The sequence below is a fragment of the Uloborus diversus genome, chromosome 9 (assembly GCF_026930045.1).
Source record: "Uloborus diversus isolate 005 chromosome 9, Udiv.v.3.1, whole genome shotgun sequence".
Classification (NCBI taxonomy): Eukaryota; Metazoa; Arthropoda; class Arachnida; order Araneae; family Uloboridae; genus Uloborus; species Uloborus diversus.
The window spans coordinates 157342606-157356427 of NC_072739.1; the positions used below are offsets into that span (position 1 = coordinate 157342606).

The 13822-nt window shown below is 30.8% G+C and overlaps 1 protein-coding gene across 1 annotated transcript in view; it reads left to right on the plus strand.

The window, feature by feature from the left end:
* Positions 1 to 12461, plus strand: part of LOC129229292 (putative E3 ubiquitin-protein ligase UNKL) — a 50176-nt gene extending 37715 nt beyond the window's left edge. Inside the window, exons 12-16 of the mRNA XM_054863565.1 lie at positions 422 to 588; positions 1581 to 1829; positions 7186 to 7269; positions 11411 to 11572; positions 12122 to 12461. Coding sequence (XP_054719540.1) covers positions 422 to 588; positions 1581 to 1829; positions 7186 to 7269; positions 11411 to 11572; positions 12122 to 12292 — 833 coding nt within the window. The 3' untranslated portion in view covers positions 12293 to 12461. The remainder of the gene's footprint in view (positions 1 to 421; positions 589 to 1580; positions 1830 to 7185; positions 7270 to 11410; positions 11573 to 12121) is intronic.
* Positions 12462 to 13822: the final 1361 nt, after the last annotated feature.

Here is a 13822-nt window from a genome sequence, read left to right on the forward strand (position 1 = left end):
TTCTTTTAAAAAACCCAGCTTTAGTTGGGTTTTTTTGGGTTTTATTTAAAAAAACCCCAAAAACCCTGGGTCCATGGGCTTTTTTAAAAAAACCCGGGTTTTTGCCAACCCTGCTCTCTATTCCTCAACTTTTGTTAATAACACAGGCCTGCAACCAATAGCTGATTATGATAGATTTTCGGACGCTGATTTCAAAGTTTTTAATTTTTTAACAAAATATAACTGTTAAACTACATTTTAACTCATGATAAATTGATTTTTTCAGAAAAACTTTTTTCTGTGGCTTCAAAGTTTCCGGACATTTCTCCTTTTTTTGCGTGTGCATTTTTTTTAAATGGATTTTTTTTTAATTTAAGTTTTTAAAATGAAATATTAGCAATGTTTTATGCGTAAATAAAATAATAAAATTTTACTTTTACAGGTTTATTAGGTGCTTCAGCTCCAGTAAATATTCCTTGTAGTGGTGACATTCATGATAGAGTGCTAACTAATTTATCCCCACCTGTTACATCTCCTTTAGGTTCTTTATCTCATAGTTTACAATTAGGTTCATCATCTCTCACTCAGGCTGACCATTCATTAGACAAAGTAAGTAATAGGTAATCAATGTCAAGGGAAACCAACTCGCTTGTCATTAACTTTTTGCACATTGACAATACATCATATTCTATGTTCAAAATTTTAAAAATTTTTTAGTGTAAAGAGAAAGAAAATTTTTTATATATATATATTTTGTTTGCTTTAACAGTACATTTTAAATATTGCAACAGAAATCTAACACAAGAAGAGTTTTGACACTCAGTTGCATTCAACCTGTTGACCACCCCTCGATCTACATTATGCCAAAGTATACTTTTATTTAGTTTAGATTCAGATTTATTGATCAAAGTAAAAACTTCATTCAATCTAATTTGATAAGCCCCGAAGTAAATACTCTTTTCTGTACAGCAAATATAAATTTAACATGTCTCTCAAAACCTAAAACAATGCTGCATATTTGCATGTACAGGGGTTAAAATCATGGAATTAAATTATTATTTATTTTAATTTTTAAATTAATATTTCTTTTTTAGTTCAACTATAATGCTGTATATTCAGTAAATTTCCGCCAATAGCCAGGGCAAAAGCAGAAATACATGAAATACACCGCCAGCTCAGTCATTTCCAGCCGAGGACTTCGAGTTAAACCGAACCATTGTTTCGGTCACTCGTCTGGTCTGCGCTAATTCTATATTAGCTACCAGTTTGTTTGGCACTCTTGGCTTCCTTAAGAGTTTTTCCATCTCCAGCTCAGTCACTTTCCTATGCCGGGCTGATGAGTGCTAATAAGCACGAAACTGCAGTCCTGGGCTGGAAATGACTGTGCTGGCGGTGTATTTCATGTATAATAATGTTTAAAAAATTGTTTAAAAAATCTCTTCTGAAATATTGATTTCTGGGTTTAGAAGAAATTTTGACCCTCCTTGAACTCGATTGTTTTCAGTAATGCTTGTCTTATTTATTTTTAACTTTTAAATAACATATTTATACTCTTCAGCTATTGTTGGAAACCCATCTTTTATTTGTTTTCATTTTTACAGGCAGCAGCAGCATTTTATTCAGGGTCTTTCACAAATTCTAAGTTCCACTACCCTGGTTCTAGTTTATATGACTTTACAGCACCACAGAATATGTCGCCTTCTAACAGAATAGGAGCACAGCAGTCTTTAGTTCATGGATTTAATTCTTTAGGATCTTCGAATATCACAGATATTCAGAGGATACGGGATGAATTTTCTTCAAATAGGCTAAAGATGCCATGGGAGGAAAATTCAATGCAATCTAGATCTGTAAGTATGATAAATTTTTTAACAAAAATTAAATGATAATTTTTTAATGTTTTCAACCTATGTAGACGTTAAATTTTAATTATAGGGATTACTTAACTTAGTTGGAGATAACTCATAATATCATAATAAAGTTGTCAAGTATTAGTCAGATTTGGAATTAAGCTGCATATGGGCTTACATACCCAATCAACTGTTGTTTTTGATAGAAGATTTTTACATTTTTCACTATTTTCTCTCCTTCTGACCAGAAAACATAACTTTCCATTTTTCTCCTGGTTGAGCTGCCTGTAAATGATGTGACACTTTTTAAAACGATTTTGACTCCCTTCCCCTTTTCACTAAGTACTCATACTTCATCTTACTCCCCCTCCCTTGTCATGTGTGACACTAGTTTTCATAAATGTATTCCAATTTATGGATTGCCCCGATTCTAATTCTCTTTTGCACTTTTTGTCAAATTTTAGTCAATTCCATGTAGAATTTGTTTTACTGAGGCGAATTACATGCAATTCTTCTATTTACGCTACGCCATATGCTATATTAGGCTTTTACCATACAATCACCTTCAATTAGTGTCGAACAACTTTAATTCCTTGTCATAAATCCTAATTTTGTTTTTTTGTGCTAGATATTTTCTGAACTGTTTGTCTTATGCTTAGTGTAAAAATTGATGAATTGAATCAACCAAGTTTCTATTTTGTTACATTACTGACTTCTACAGGGTGATTCGTGTCAAATCAATCATTTTTACAATATGATCTACACCACTCACTTTACCAGAAGGTAAAATATAAAATACTGAATCTTATAGAAGTAGTAATAAGCAATGAATTAGAGCAGGGCTTCCCCAACTTTATAGCCAACAGACCCTTTTTGCAAACCAATATTAAATGTGGACCACCCTTCCCAAAACAAAATAGTTCTTGGAGGCGCCCCTAAATGATGTCACACTTTTTAAGATTATTTTCTACATGCTTGACCCTTCTCCCCCTCTGCTGTGGCACAAAGTGACATACTTCACTTACCCCTTCTTGTTACATGTCAAGCTATTTTTCATAAGCATTTTGTTTTAATAAGATGTGTGATGTCCCTTTTCTTGTTACCCCCTTCTTTCCCTTGCCACAAACTAAAAGTTTCCCAAACCCATATTGATCAGGCAGAAATCAATTGGTAACAAAACAATGAAAATTCAAAATGAAACATTGAATTAATGGGAAGAGTGAGGTTGGTTTAATTGGGCACAATTTTACTGCATTAGGTTTGATTTTAGACTGCTGGAGTGGAATATCAGAATCTAGACAGCGTCGGTATTTAGTTTCGCAGAGTAATCCTCAGACACTTTGTGAACTTGGACCGTTGTTTCTATTTTTAGAACACTTTGAAGCACTTTTTGGAACAGCTTTCAAAATATTTCTGAGAGCACTTTTCAAAACACTCATTTGGTTCAGCATACATTTTTACACTTTTCGGAACGCATTTTGAGGACATTTTTTGAACACTGATACATGTCTCTTCTTTTAGAACACTTTGTAACACAGTTTTTGGGCCATTTTTACAGAACCTATGGACCATACCTTTGATTATATCGGTAGTTTTTGTTGTTAATTTTGCAGCAGTGTTGCAGGGCAACTGTCAATTGCCGCCGGCAATGGACAGTCTTCGACAAAGGAAGGCTATCCTTTTTCCCTCCATTCTCGACACCAACCAGCAACGATTCATTGCAACAAAATTTCTGATAGTATAGTGAAAGATTCTATTGATTTAGTATTTAAAGAAACAAGTTGAAATTATATCTGTACAAAAGAAAGCAATGATTTCACAAGTTCACCCAAATGTGTTCCCAATCTGTTCTCAAACAGTTTTCTGATCTTTGGTTTAACAAATATCCCGAGCGTATCACATTTGAATTAAATTTAAAACACATGTCAGTAATTTCTTTTTAACGGAGCTAATTATACACATTTATGATACACATTTTAGTTCACATTCAATCAACTAGAATGTGTGTGGGGTAGCAGCATGATCTTCAGCATTATTTCTTGAGGTGTCAGGAAGTAGGGTACAAAGGTGAAAATTCTAGTTTTCAAATAAAAGAGCATTATTTGAATGTCATTTAACTTGTTTTAAAAACTTTTCTCAAAGTTTGTGGTGGACCTCCTGCTAAGGCTCGGCGGACACCCAAGGTGTCCGCGGACCACAGTTTGGGAAGCCCAGAATTAGAAGATGGGGAGGTGAAGGTTACTTTGACCCAAAAGTAGATTTAATTACCGGAAAGATCTTTGTTTCATTTCTTTCACTTGTTGAAAGTGATGACTCGACCAATAACTTCCAAGACAAGGGGAAGAATTTTAAGATGAAGAAAGGGCAATCTTCTTTTTGCCATTTGAATCAACATGGGAAACATGAAAGAGTTGCATTTCAAGGCCAGGCTTGGACAAATATTTTCCTTTCAAGAAATTTACCTTTTTGATTAGATGTTGGTAATTTCCACAGAGATGTGAAAGATGTTTTGTAGGATTCAAAATACAGCGCAGTGTACATCTAAGGTTATCATAAAAAGGTCCAAGTGCATCACTCGCCTAAAAATCCCTGATTAAGCTAGTTGGGGCACCAGTCAACATAGGTCACTGGACTTAATAACTGTAATTGTGTAGTAGTTATTAAATGTTAAATTCAAGGCTACTTCCTTTTTAAAAAATATTTACGCTAATTTCTTTTAAAGCAAAATCAGGTAATACACAAATGAAATTCTTTTCATCAAAGCAAGGAATTAGAAAGGTTGTCATAAAAAGGGCAGAGTGCATCTCCCACCTAAGAATTCCTGGTGAAATGCTCACTGTATAAAATTATTATAATCTTCAGTCAGTTAGAATTTACTGTTTTTTGGAATAAACTCTTCCTAAAATACTTGGTTTAAAATTACTGTATTGCCAAATCGAATATGTTAATGAATTATATGAGTAAGTTTTGTTATTAACCCGCCCCCTCCCAGGAAACAGTTCTGGTTTCATTATTGATGAAGTGTAATCCTCTCCTGTGCAGTGTCCCACACTGTACCTGAAGTCCCATTTGTCGAGGGAACTCCCTGACATCTAAAACAGATGAACTGTAAAAACGGTAGGTGCAGGGGACTTTGGGATGTTTTGTGTAGTGATCACAAAAAAAAAAAAGACTCCAATTTCAAAATGTTCTTACAAAAAAAAAAATTCTTTTTAAAACCATAAAAATTGTTGCAGAAGTAGGTTCTGTTCTCTTTAACGATCATAGTTGTCAGCACTACAAAAATCACTTTTTCTGTTGACTCAGATTCTCATTCAAATAACCCAAATTTTAGAACTCAAGAATGGGAATTTTTTGTTGTAGTTTGAAATTTTTAATTTGTGTTATAACAGTGAACCATTGTTGTTCTCCCTGAAGCCTTTAATCATGGTTTTGTAAAAGGTTCAAATTAATTTTTGAGAACATAAACACATTTTTTTTCTTCTGCCCAAGGTGGCGGTGTGAACAAAGGGCACCAGTATGGTTGGTAAAAAAACCAAAAAAAAAAACGTTTTTTTGTTTAAACCAGGTTTTTTTTGGTTTAAACCGGGTTTTTTTTTGGTTTAAGTACTATTTGCGAGAAAAACAATTAATTTTTGGAAGGTAATTAAGGTTCCATGTAATTAACAGTTATTCAATAGTCACATTATACCTAATTTCTTGATTAATTAAAGAGATAAGAACAAAATCTTGTGACTAAATTAAATAATTAAAATAGCTTTCTGCGGGGAAATATTGATTGAAATGTTGTAAAATACTTGATTAACATATTAGTATGCATGTATATATAGACCCTTTATGATACGAAATACTTCAAGAAGTGGTTGTGATGCAGGTTACGATAAAATATAATGAAGAACCAAGAAAAAAACTTTATAAAACCAACATAATATGAATAATTATGGGATAAAGGTAAAAGTTATATTTTTAAGCATAATCTTTTCAAAAGAACAATTTTCACATTTTTTCTTTCTGATCTTACATAACGCTGATTTTTATATACACAATGTCGCAAATATTGAAGTAAAGCAAAATGTACAACAGTACATGATTGAACAGTCAAAAAATCGATTGCTGTTGTACTGACAAAGTTTTTAAAAAAGTGCTGCTCTATATTTGACTCCGTTCTTATTTTGGAAAGACTTGGAAAAGATATCGACTATCGCTAAAGCAAAGAACCAAATCAAAAATACAAAAATTGGTGTAACATGGCTTAAATTACAGCTTATTTACTGGCATACATGTTGCATCCAGCATTGAAGTTTAAAAAATATTAAATGCAAACTCTTTAGAACAAATAAATGTGTAGCAAATTCTGTTTCAAGAATTTTTTTTTTGCCAAAAACGTTATATCTTCTGCAACAGTGACTGAGTGGTGGAAAAGCCAGGAAAAAGAATTTGAAAAATGCAATGCAACCGTCTTTAAAAGTCTTCAGCATTACTAAAACCAGCTTCAGAAAAGTGCAGTGCATATATTTTCGTCATTTAGATATCATTTATAACTCAAAAATTGATTAGGCTCTGGAAAAGCTTCAAAACTTGCTTTTTGTTCAAAGTACTAAATAACATAAAAATAATATTAATTTATAACGTAAAAGTTGCTATGTATTTATGCGTATGTTATTGTGGTGTAAAGTTGATTTTATGTAATAGTAAAAAGAGTTATACACATATTTCTGAAATGAGTTGAATACATTACATATACCGGGTGTCCGAAAAGTCCTCGACACATAACAAAGGTATTTTAGGTTAAATGTGTCAAGGACTTTTCGGACACCCTGTATATTTATTTATAAATGTAATTTTACAGTTTTTGTTCGTAACAGATTAAAAATATTTTGCTTTAAACCAAAAGAACCGTTTTCTCCAACAGTCTTTAGAAAAAATTCATTTAGTTGAAAGCCTTGAACAAAAAGACTAGCTTTGAAGCTTTTTCCAATCCTAATTTGTTTCTTATTCAATATGTGTGGGAAAATCAATGTAAACCTATAAAATGGATTTTTTTTTTGTTTTGGCTTTAAAAAAAAAAAAAAAAAACATTAAAAAAAAACCGCATGGTTTTTTTAAAAACCAATTGGTTTAAACCAAACAACCCTGGGCACCAGCCCCTGCAAAATAAATTGATTTAAAAAACATTTGTTGACTGCGAAACTTATGTCTGCATGATCAATTAAACTCTCTCGTGTTTTTTCATTATATTTCGAACTGTTTCATGACTGCCGCTGAAAATGGTTAATGTTTAAATTCATTTATTTTAATTAAAGAGTTGCTTTTTCTGTCTTTTTCAAAGTTCTTTAAAAATGAAATTTTGTTGAAGGTTTATCAAACGTGTGAAGCATGGAAACGAGAAGCTGAAGAATCTTCAAGGAGAGAACGCTTAGTAGAACAACAAAGAGACGAGGTAATTTTAGAGAGATCTTTTTTTTTTTTTTTTTTTTTTTGTGTAGAATTAATAAAAAAAGTTCGATAATCAAAACCAGTGAACACAAATGATTTAATTTAAAATTCAAATTTTAAAACAAACAAGCAATACTAAAATTGCATTTTATTTTTTGATTTGGATAAATATTTTTTTATTTATTCCATATCCTAACTGTGCCTGGTTCACTTAAAGCAAGTTATTACATTTGTTTTAAAAAATTGCAATATATTTTTATTTGAAGAATAGAATTTTGCCAGAGGTGATTTGATCTGTTAAAAATAAATAATTCAAAACCTTAATAGCTGTGATGATAAACTTTCAGTGCTATTTTTAACATTTTAATTAAGAATAATAAAATATGCTATAAGATAGACTAATCTTTTAAATTCTCCCTTTACATACTTTGAAATACTTTTGATAAATGCATTACGAATTATGATCCATTCTGAATAAAAGGCAACTCAATTGCTTTAAATGTTGGCCTAAATATGATTCAAAATGCCAAAAAGAAATTTTTTAAATAAAATATTTTGAATTGCATTTCCATGCATAACTGATGTAAGACTAATGTGAGAAATGTTTACAAAATATTTGAGTACTCATTGTAATTCAAACAATACTATTCTTACAGATGAATACTAATGTTGATGAAATTCAACATTTTTACTAAAAGCTAGCTGTGTCGCCCAGTTTTGCACGTTCTACCTCGAAAATAAAAGTTATGTCAAGTAACGCATGTTCAATCAAGCTTGAACAAAAAAAAAAAAAGTAAATTTTGCGGCAGATTGCTGAAAAATAACCAAAAAGTAAACATTTTAAATCCCCCGATCACAGGAAAAGCCTGTAAAACAAAAGCAGAATATATTTTATTTGTTCATATTCGCGAAAAAAAAAGGAAACATCTTTCGTCTGAATTATTTTCTTCACACTACAAATTTTAATAAAAGCACTGTTTGGGAAAGTTGACTGATTTCCGTCTTGAACACTTCACCAAACTTTTACCCATGATATTAAAGGAATAATATACGTAGAGAGGGAATGTTTGCATTACTTGCATAGAACTGTCAATTATTGACCTAAGTTTCCTGTAACCACTGTGTTTTGTCAGCACACATAAATTATATAAACTCACGTTAGAGTCGTATTATATCACTTTGCCCCCTTCTTTTAGACTAGGATCGTCCATATTGTCTATTGAATTTTCCGATTATTTGTCTCCTTTGCAATTGTGAAACATTTATTGAATCAGCAGATTTTGTTTTTGGCTTAAATGAAAGCCAATTAAATGTACTGTAACAATATGCCTAGTTTTTTTTCAATTAGAGTGGAAATTTATGCCCATATTTGGTGTAGAGTTCACGATGGCCAGTTCACTGGCGTTCGGGAGAAGTAACTTGGACGTAGATACATAGATACATACGCTAGGTTTTTAATAATATAAGATGTTAGGAAGAAGAAAATTTCCTCCCTGAAGTTTCAAGAGTTTTTTTGAATTATGTTTTAGTTTTATGTGTTTTAATGATACAGTGAAACCTGTGTAAGTTGACCACTTGCGGTGCAATACTTTGGTGGTCAACTTAGACAGGTGGTCAACTTATAAAGGGGGTAATGATGGTGATGATGATTTTTTTTTTTTTTTTGTAAGTCTTGCACCATGCATTCATTTTTTGCCTAATTGACACTTACTCTTTCTGTTCAACTCACTTTCATTGTTTAGCATTACTTTGAATCAATAATATAAAATGTTATTCGAATATTTTTAGAGATTATTTTCCCAGAATAATGTATAGTATTAAGATAAATAAATACCTTTGTGCTGAATAGTAAAGTCAGAACAAACAACGTAAGTAGAAGCACAAATTTGTAAATTACAGCAGACACGTGTTTCGGCGTTACAGGGAACGCCTTTTTCAATGCAAAAAATAATGAGCTTATGGATGAAAAGAGATGTCTTTTCATCCATAAGCTCATTATTTTTTGCATTGAAAAAGGCGTTCCCTGTAACGCCGAAACACGTGTCTGCTGTAATTTACAAATTTGTGCTTCTACTTACGTTGTTTGTTCTGACTTTAATGTATAGTATGTTATGAAAATTTAAAATTTCAGTAAATTGATCAAAAAAAAAAGTCTTATTGTTTATGAAAAGTTAATCATTTTACATTAATAGTTCCTAAAAAATTATAGTTAATCAAAAAATAAAAATTTTTTCGTTTAACAACAAAAGAAAAACAAGTTTGGAGAATAAAAGGGTTCTTAGTAGTTATCCCATGTGGTTAAACTCAAAAGGAGGTTTAGTTATGCTGCTGTTTCATTAGTTGGTAAAATGCTGGTCTGGCATCAAAAATATTCTTGGAAAGCTATAAAAAAATAATAAAAATAATAATTTGTTGAATAAAATTTTTAAAAATAAACCAAGTGGTCAACTTACAAAGGGTTTTTTACAATACTCCAAACCAAACTTGGGGTTCATTAGTGGTCAAGATAGAGAGGTGGTCAAGTTACTGAGGTTTTCTTTCATTATATAAGATAGGACTAATTCCGTTCCTGACAAAAGCGGTCAACATAGACGGGTGGTCAACTTACAAAGGTGGTCAACTTTACAGGTTTTACTGTACTTATTACATAACTTTTTTGCAAAACTAAAAAATAAAAATATTATGAATTTTTTGTAGTATTTTATTTTAAGTCTGATTTTAAACAGCTCTGAAACCTGTGATTAAAAGGTAACTTTCAGCTTTTTGAAAAATATTGAATCAATATAAGCGTTATTTTGTTTATTTATCCTTTTTTCCCCCATTAAAAACAAAGGTTTTAGAGACCCTCTCCTCACCCCTCTTGATTATACATTACATTCTAAAGTTTTAAACAATAATCTCAGAAAAATTGCAACTGAAAAATGTCTTTATCTTTGGTTCAGCAGTGAACATCATTTAACTTAGAAAGTAAATTACCAATGTTGTTTGATATTAGTTGTACACATTTTTATTGATGGGGAGGAAGAGGAGCAACCTTTTAAGCTATATTTGAGAACCAGGCAGCATAGGTATGTCACTGAATTTAGTAGATATAATTGCGTAACATTTATTAAATGCTAAAGTTCAGGCTATTTCATCAAAAAATTAATGGAAAAAAATTATGCTTATTGAGCAATCACAAACTGCTTATTATCCTCACTTGACTAAAGTTGATGTTGCTCTATTTTTTAAAATTGTCATGACAATGAAAAAAATAAGTAGCTTGTTTTTATATTTATTGCAAGGACGAATTTTCGTCCCCATAGTTACAAATCATTTGCATTTATTCAAGGTTAAACTTAAGCAGATTTTACTTTCAAAAGGAGGGAGAGACGTAAAATTACAAATTTTCAAGAAAACATCAACATAGATGAATTTAAAAAGAAATAAAAATGCATAAGGTAATAAATACTTTGTAAATAATGTTTATAATAAGTGTACTGGTGGATATCAGCCTTAAAATCTTTATCTTTATTACTGCATCCTAATCACTATTTCTTCTTTGGGGATATGCCTGATATTACGTATTCTGAAAAGTAACCAATCATGTGACGGGTGCAAATTCCTCGGCCATTTCCATTTTATTCCGTTTGTTGAAACAAGAAACCCAACAAGTGGGGCCTTATCGCAATTTGTGATTGCAAAAAACATAATTTGAATTCAAGACATCGAAATGCAAATGAATGTTGGATATTTTTCTTTTTTTAATTTTGAAGCAAAATCATTACAGAATACTCAAAATCTTTTCATTAAAGCAAGGAATTTTTATTGAGGCTCTTCATTACTATTATACTAAAATACAGAACTAGACATCTTACTGCTAAGATAAAGTATCTTGTAATCCTCATCCTATTGTTTTTTGTTTCTTTTCAACTATGGTTAAGATGAATTGATTTTGAAGGCTCCTTTGAGTTTGTTTTAACAAAGTTTGACTGTAGTGTTAAAGCTAAATCAGCTCTATTACCTACTTTTATTGATATAGGCATGATCTGCACAATTATTTTTATTGCAATTGTGAATGTTGTACTAATAAAATAGAAAAAATAAACCAAAGTTTTTATTTTGAAACTTTTTCTATTTTACCATAATGGTTTATTTCTTTGCAGGCATTAACAAAAGTAAATAACCTACAAAAACAATTAGATGATTTAACTGGTGGACCTTTTCTTCACACACTAACTAGGATATCAGAATTAGAGACTTTACCTTTAAGCAAATTAAAACAACTTCAAGAACAACTTAGGGAAGACTTAGAAAAAATAGATAAGGTACTATATTTTACTTTATTCAGTAAGTTACCGCCCTATAGCCAGGGCTAAGGTAGAAATACATGAAATACACCGCCAACTCAGTCAATTCCTGCAGAGGACTGCAGTTTCGTGCTTATTAGCACTCAACAGCTCGGCATAGGACTAACTGAGCTGGAGGTGGAAAACCTCTTAAGGAAGCCAAGAGTGCCAAACAAACTGGTACCTAATACCAGTTATAGTTCATTATATATGATCATTATTCGAGTTGAACCGAACCATTGTTTCGGTCACTCGTCTGGTCTGTGCTAATTCTATATTAGCTACCAGTTTGTTTGGCACTCTTGGCTTCCTTAAGAGGTTTTCCACCTCTAGCTCAGTGAGTGCTAATAAGCACGAAACTGCAGTCCTCGGCTGGATTGACTGAGCTGGCGGTGTATTTCATGTATATTTTACTTTGTTTTGTTTTAAATTTTGCATGATTATTCGCCACAATTTCTAATTTGTGAGATACTTTCTGTAATTTTTTTTCCAAGAGTAGTACTCATTTTTATGAACATTTCTTTTCAGGTTGTATTTTATCAAACTGCTACTAAATGTATGATATGTGAAGAACGCAATCGTAGTGTTACAGTGGTGCCGTGCAGTCATTATGTTTTATGTAATCAGTGTGCTCCACACCAAAAGAACTGCCCTTATTGTAGAGAAGAAATTACATCATTATCTAATGCATCTTTATAAGAATAATTGTTTTTAGGTTTTTGAGATTGAAATTTTAATATAGTTCTCTCCTGCTCGCTGTGAACATCATATATATATATTTCCATTTGTATAATGTACAACTCTGTAAATGAAACAAATTATTCCAGATTTTATCTACTGTGTTGTTGGACATTGTAATGTGACTGAAAAGTGCTATTTTCTATAAATATTTATTTAAAGCAAGTGGAGACATTTTTGCTAAGGTGTCTCCATTTACAATTGTGATTAATATTTCACTATTAAAGTCTTTACTTCATCTTATAAAAGTATTGTGCATTTAGGTTACTTCATTGATTGCATATAGGAAGTATGTGGGATGAAGATTTATAAGTCATTATTTAATAACATGTTCAGCGCTATGATTAAAAATGTTTTGTCCGTTGAAAGTTTCTTACTTAATTTCTTAATTGTTTATTAAACTCAAATGTTTTTATATGCTTGTTTTTACATACTTTATTGCAAGAGCAGTTAACATAATTAGAACAAAAGAAAGAAATTTAAGATTTTCCTAAGACCAGGATAGTATTTTTGAATTATTCATTGTTGTGTAATATAAGCTGCCCAATAGATGTTTTATTTATATTTTTTCAGTTTGTGTTTACTGTTAGTTGAATAAAAAGTAATTATTTTAATGTAATGTGTATATTTATAATGTGGGCATTATATATTATATTTTTTAACTTGATTGTCCTAGACAGTTTGAAAAAAATTTGGTTAGAGTCATAAGTGTACAAAATCCATTTACACAAATTGAGAGATGTATCCATTGAATATAAAACTGTTGAATTCAATTAAAATTATAATTTTCCTATAATCTGCTCCTAATCACAATGTCAGGTGATATGCAATATATTTTTCAAAATTATTATTATTGCATTCTAAATACATTCATTATTATTTCAATACATTTTGATACTTTCATCTATGAATGTTAGGTAACATTTTGTAATAGTTTACTTTTATATTTTGATGCAATTTTTAACTAATACATTTTTACGTAATACATAAGATGATTGAAATTGGAAACAATCAACTAATAATTTTAAAGATTTAGCTTTCTCTTTGCGGTAAAAGTTTGACTTGAAACATTACAATTTTTTAGGCAATTAATGTTAAACTCCTTGGCAGTGTTAACAATGCTTTAAAGCTGAAGTTTATCTTGTTTGTTTAGCTATACTTATTAATTATTTTGTAATCATTAATTTTATTATAGTTTATTTGTTTATTGATTTTTAAAATTCTATACATTAAGTTATAATTCACTTCAAATCAATTATATAACTCAAACAATTATAAAATGAAACTTTTTTTTTTTCAATAACTTAGCTGGTCTCATTAGAATTTTTTAAATGTAATTTTAATGATCATTCCGGAAAAGGTTAAATTATAACTAGCACTGGCAACATGGAATTTGAAGTACATGGATTGTGTTTACTGAATATTTTTACCTTTTTGTTTCATGTATGTTTTCCTGTTTTAGTAGAAATGCTGAAATACTCATTGTCTGCG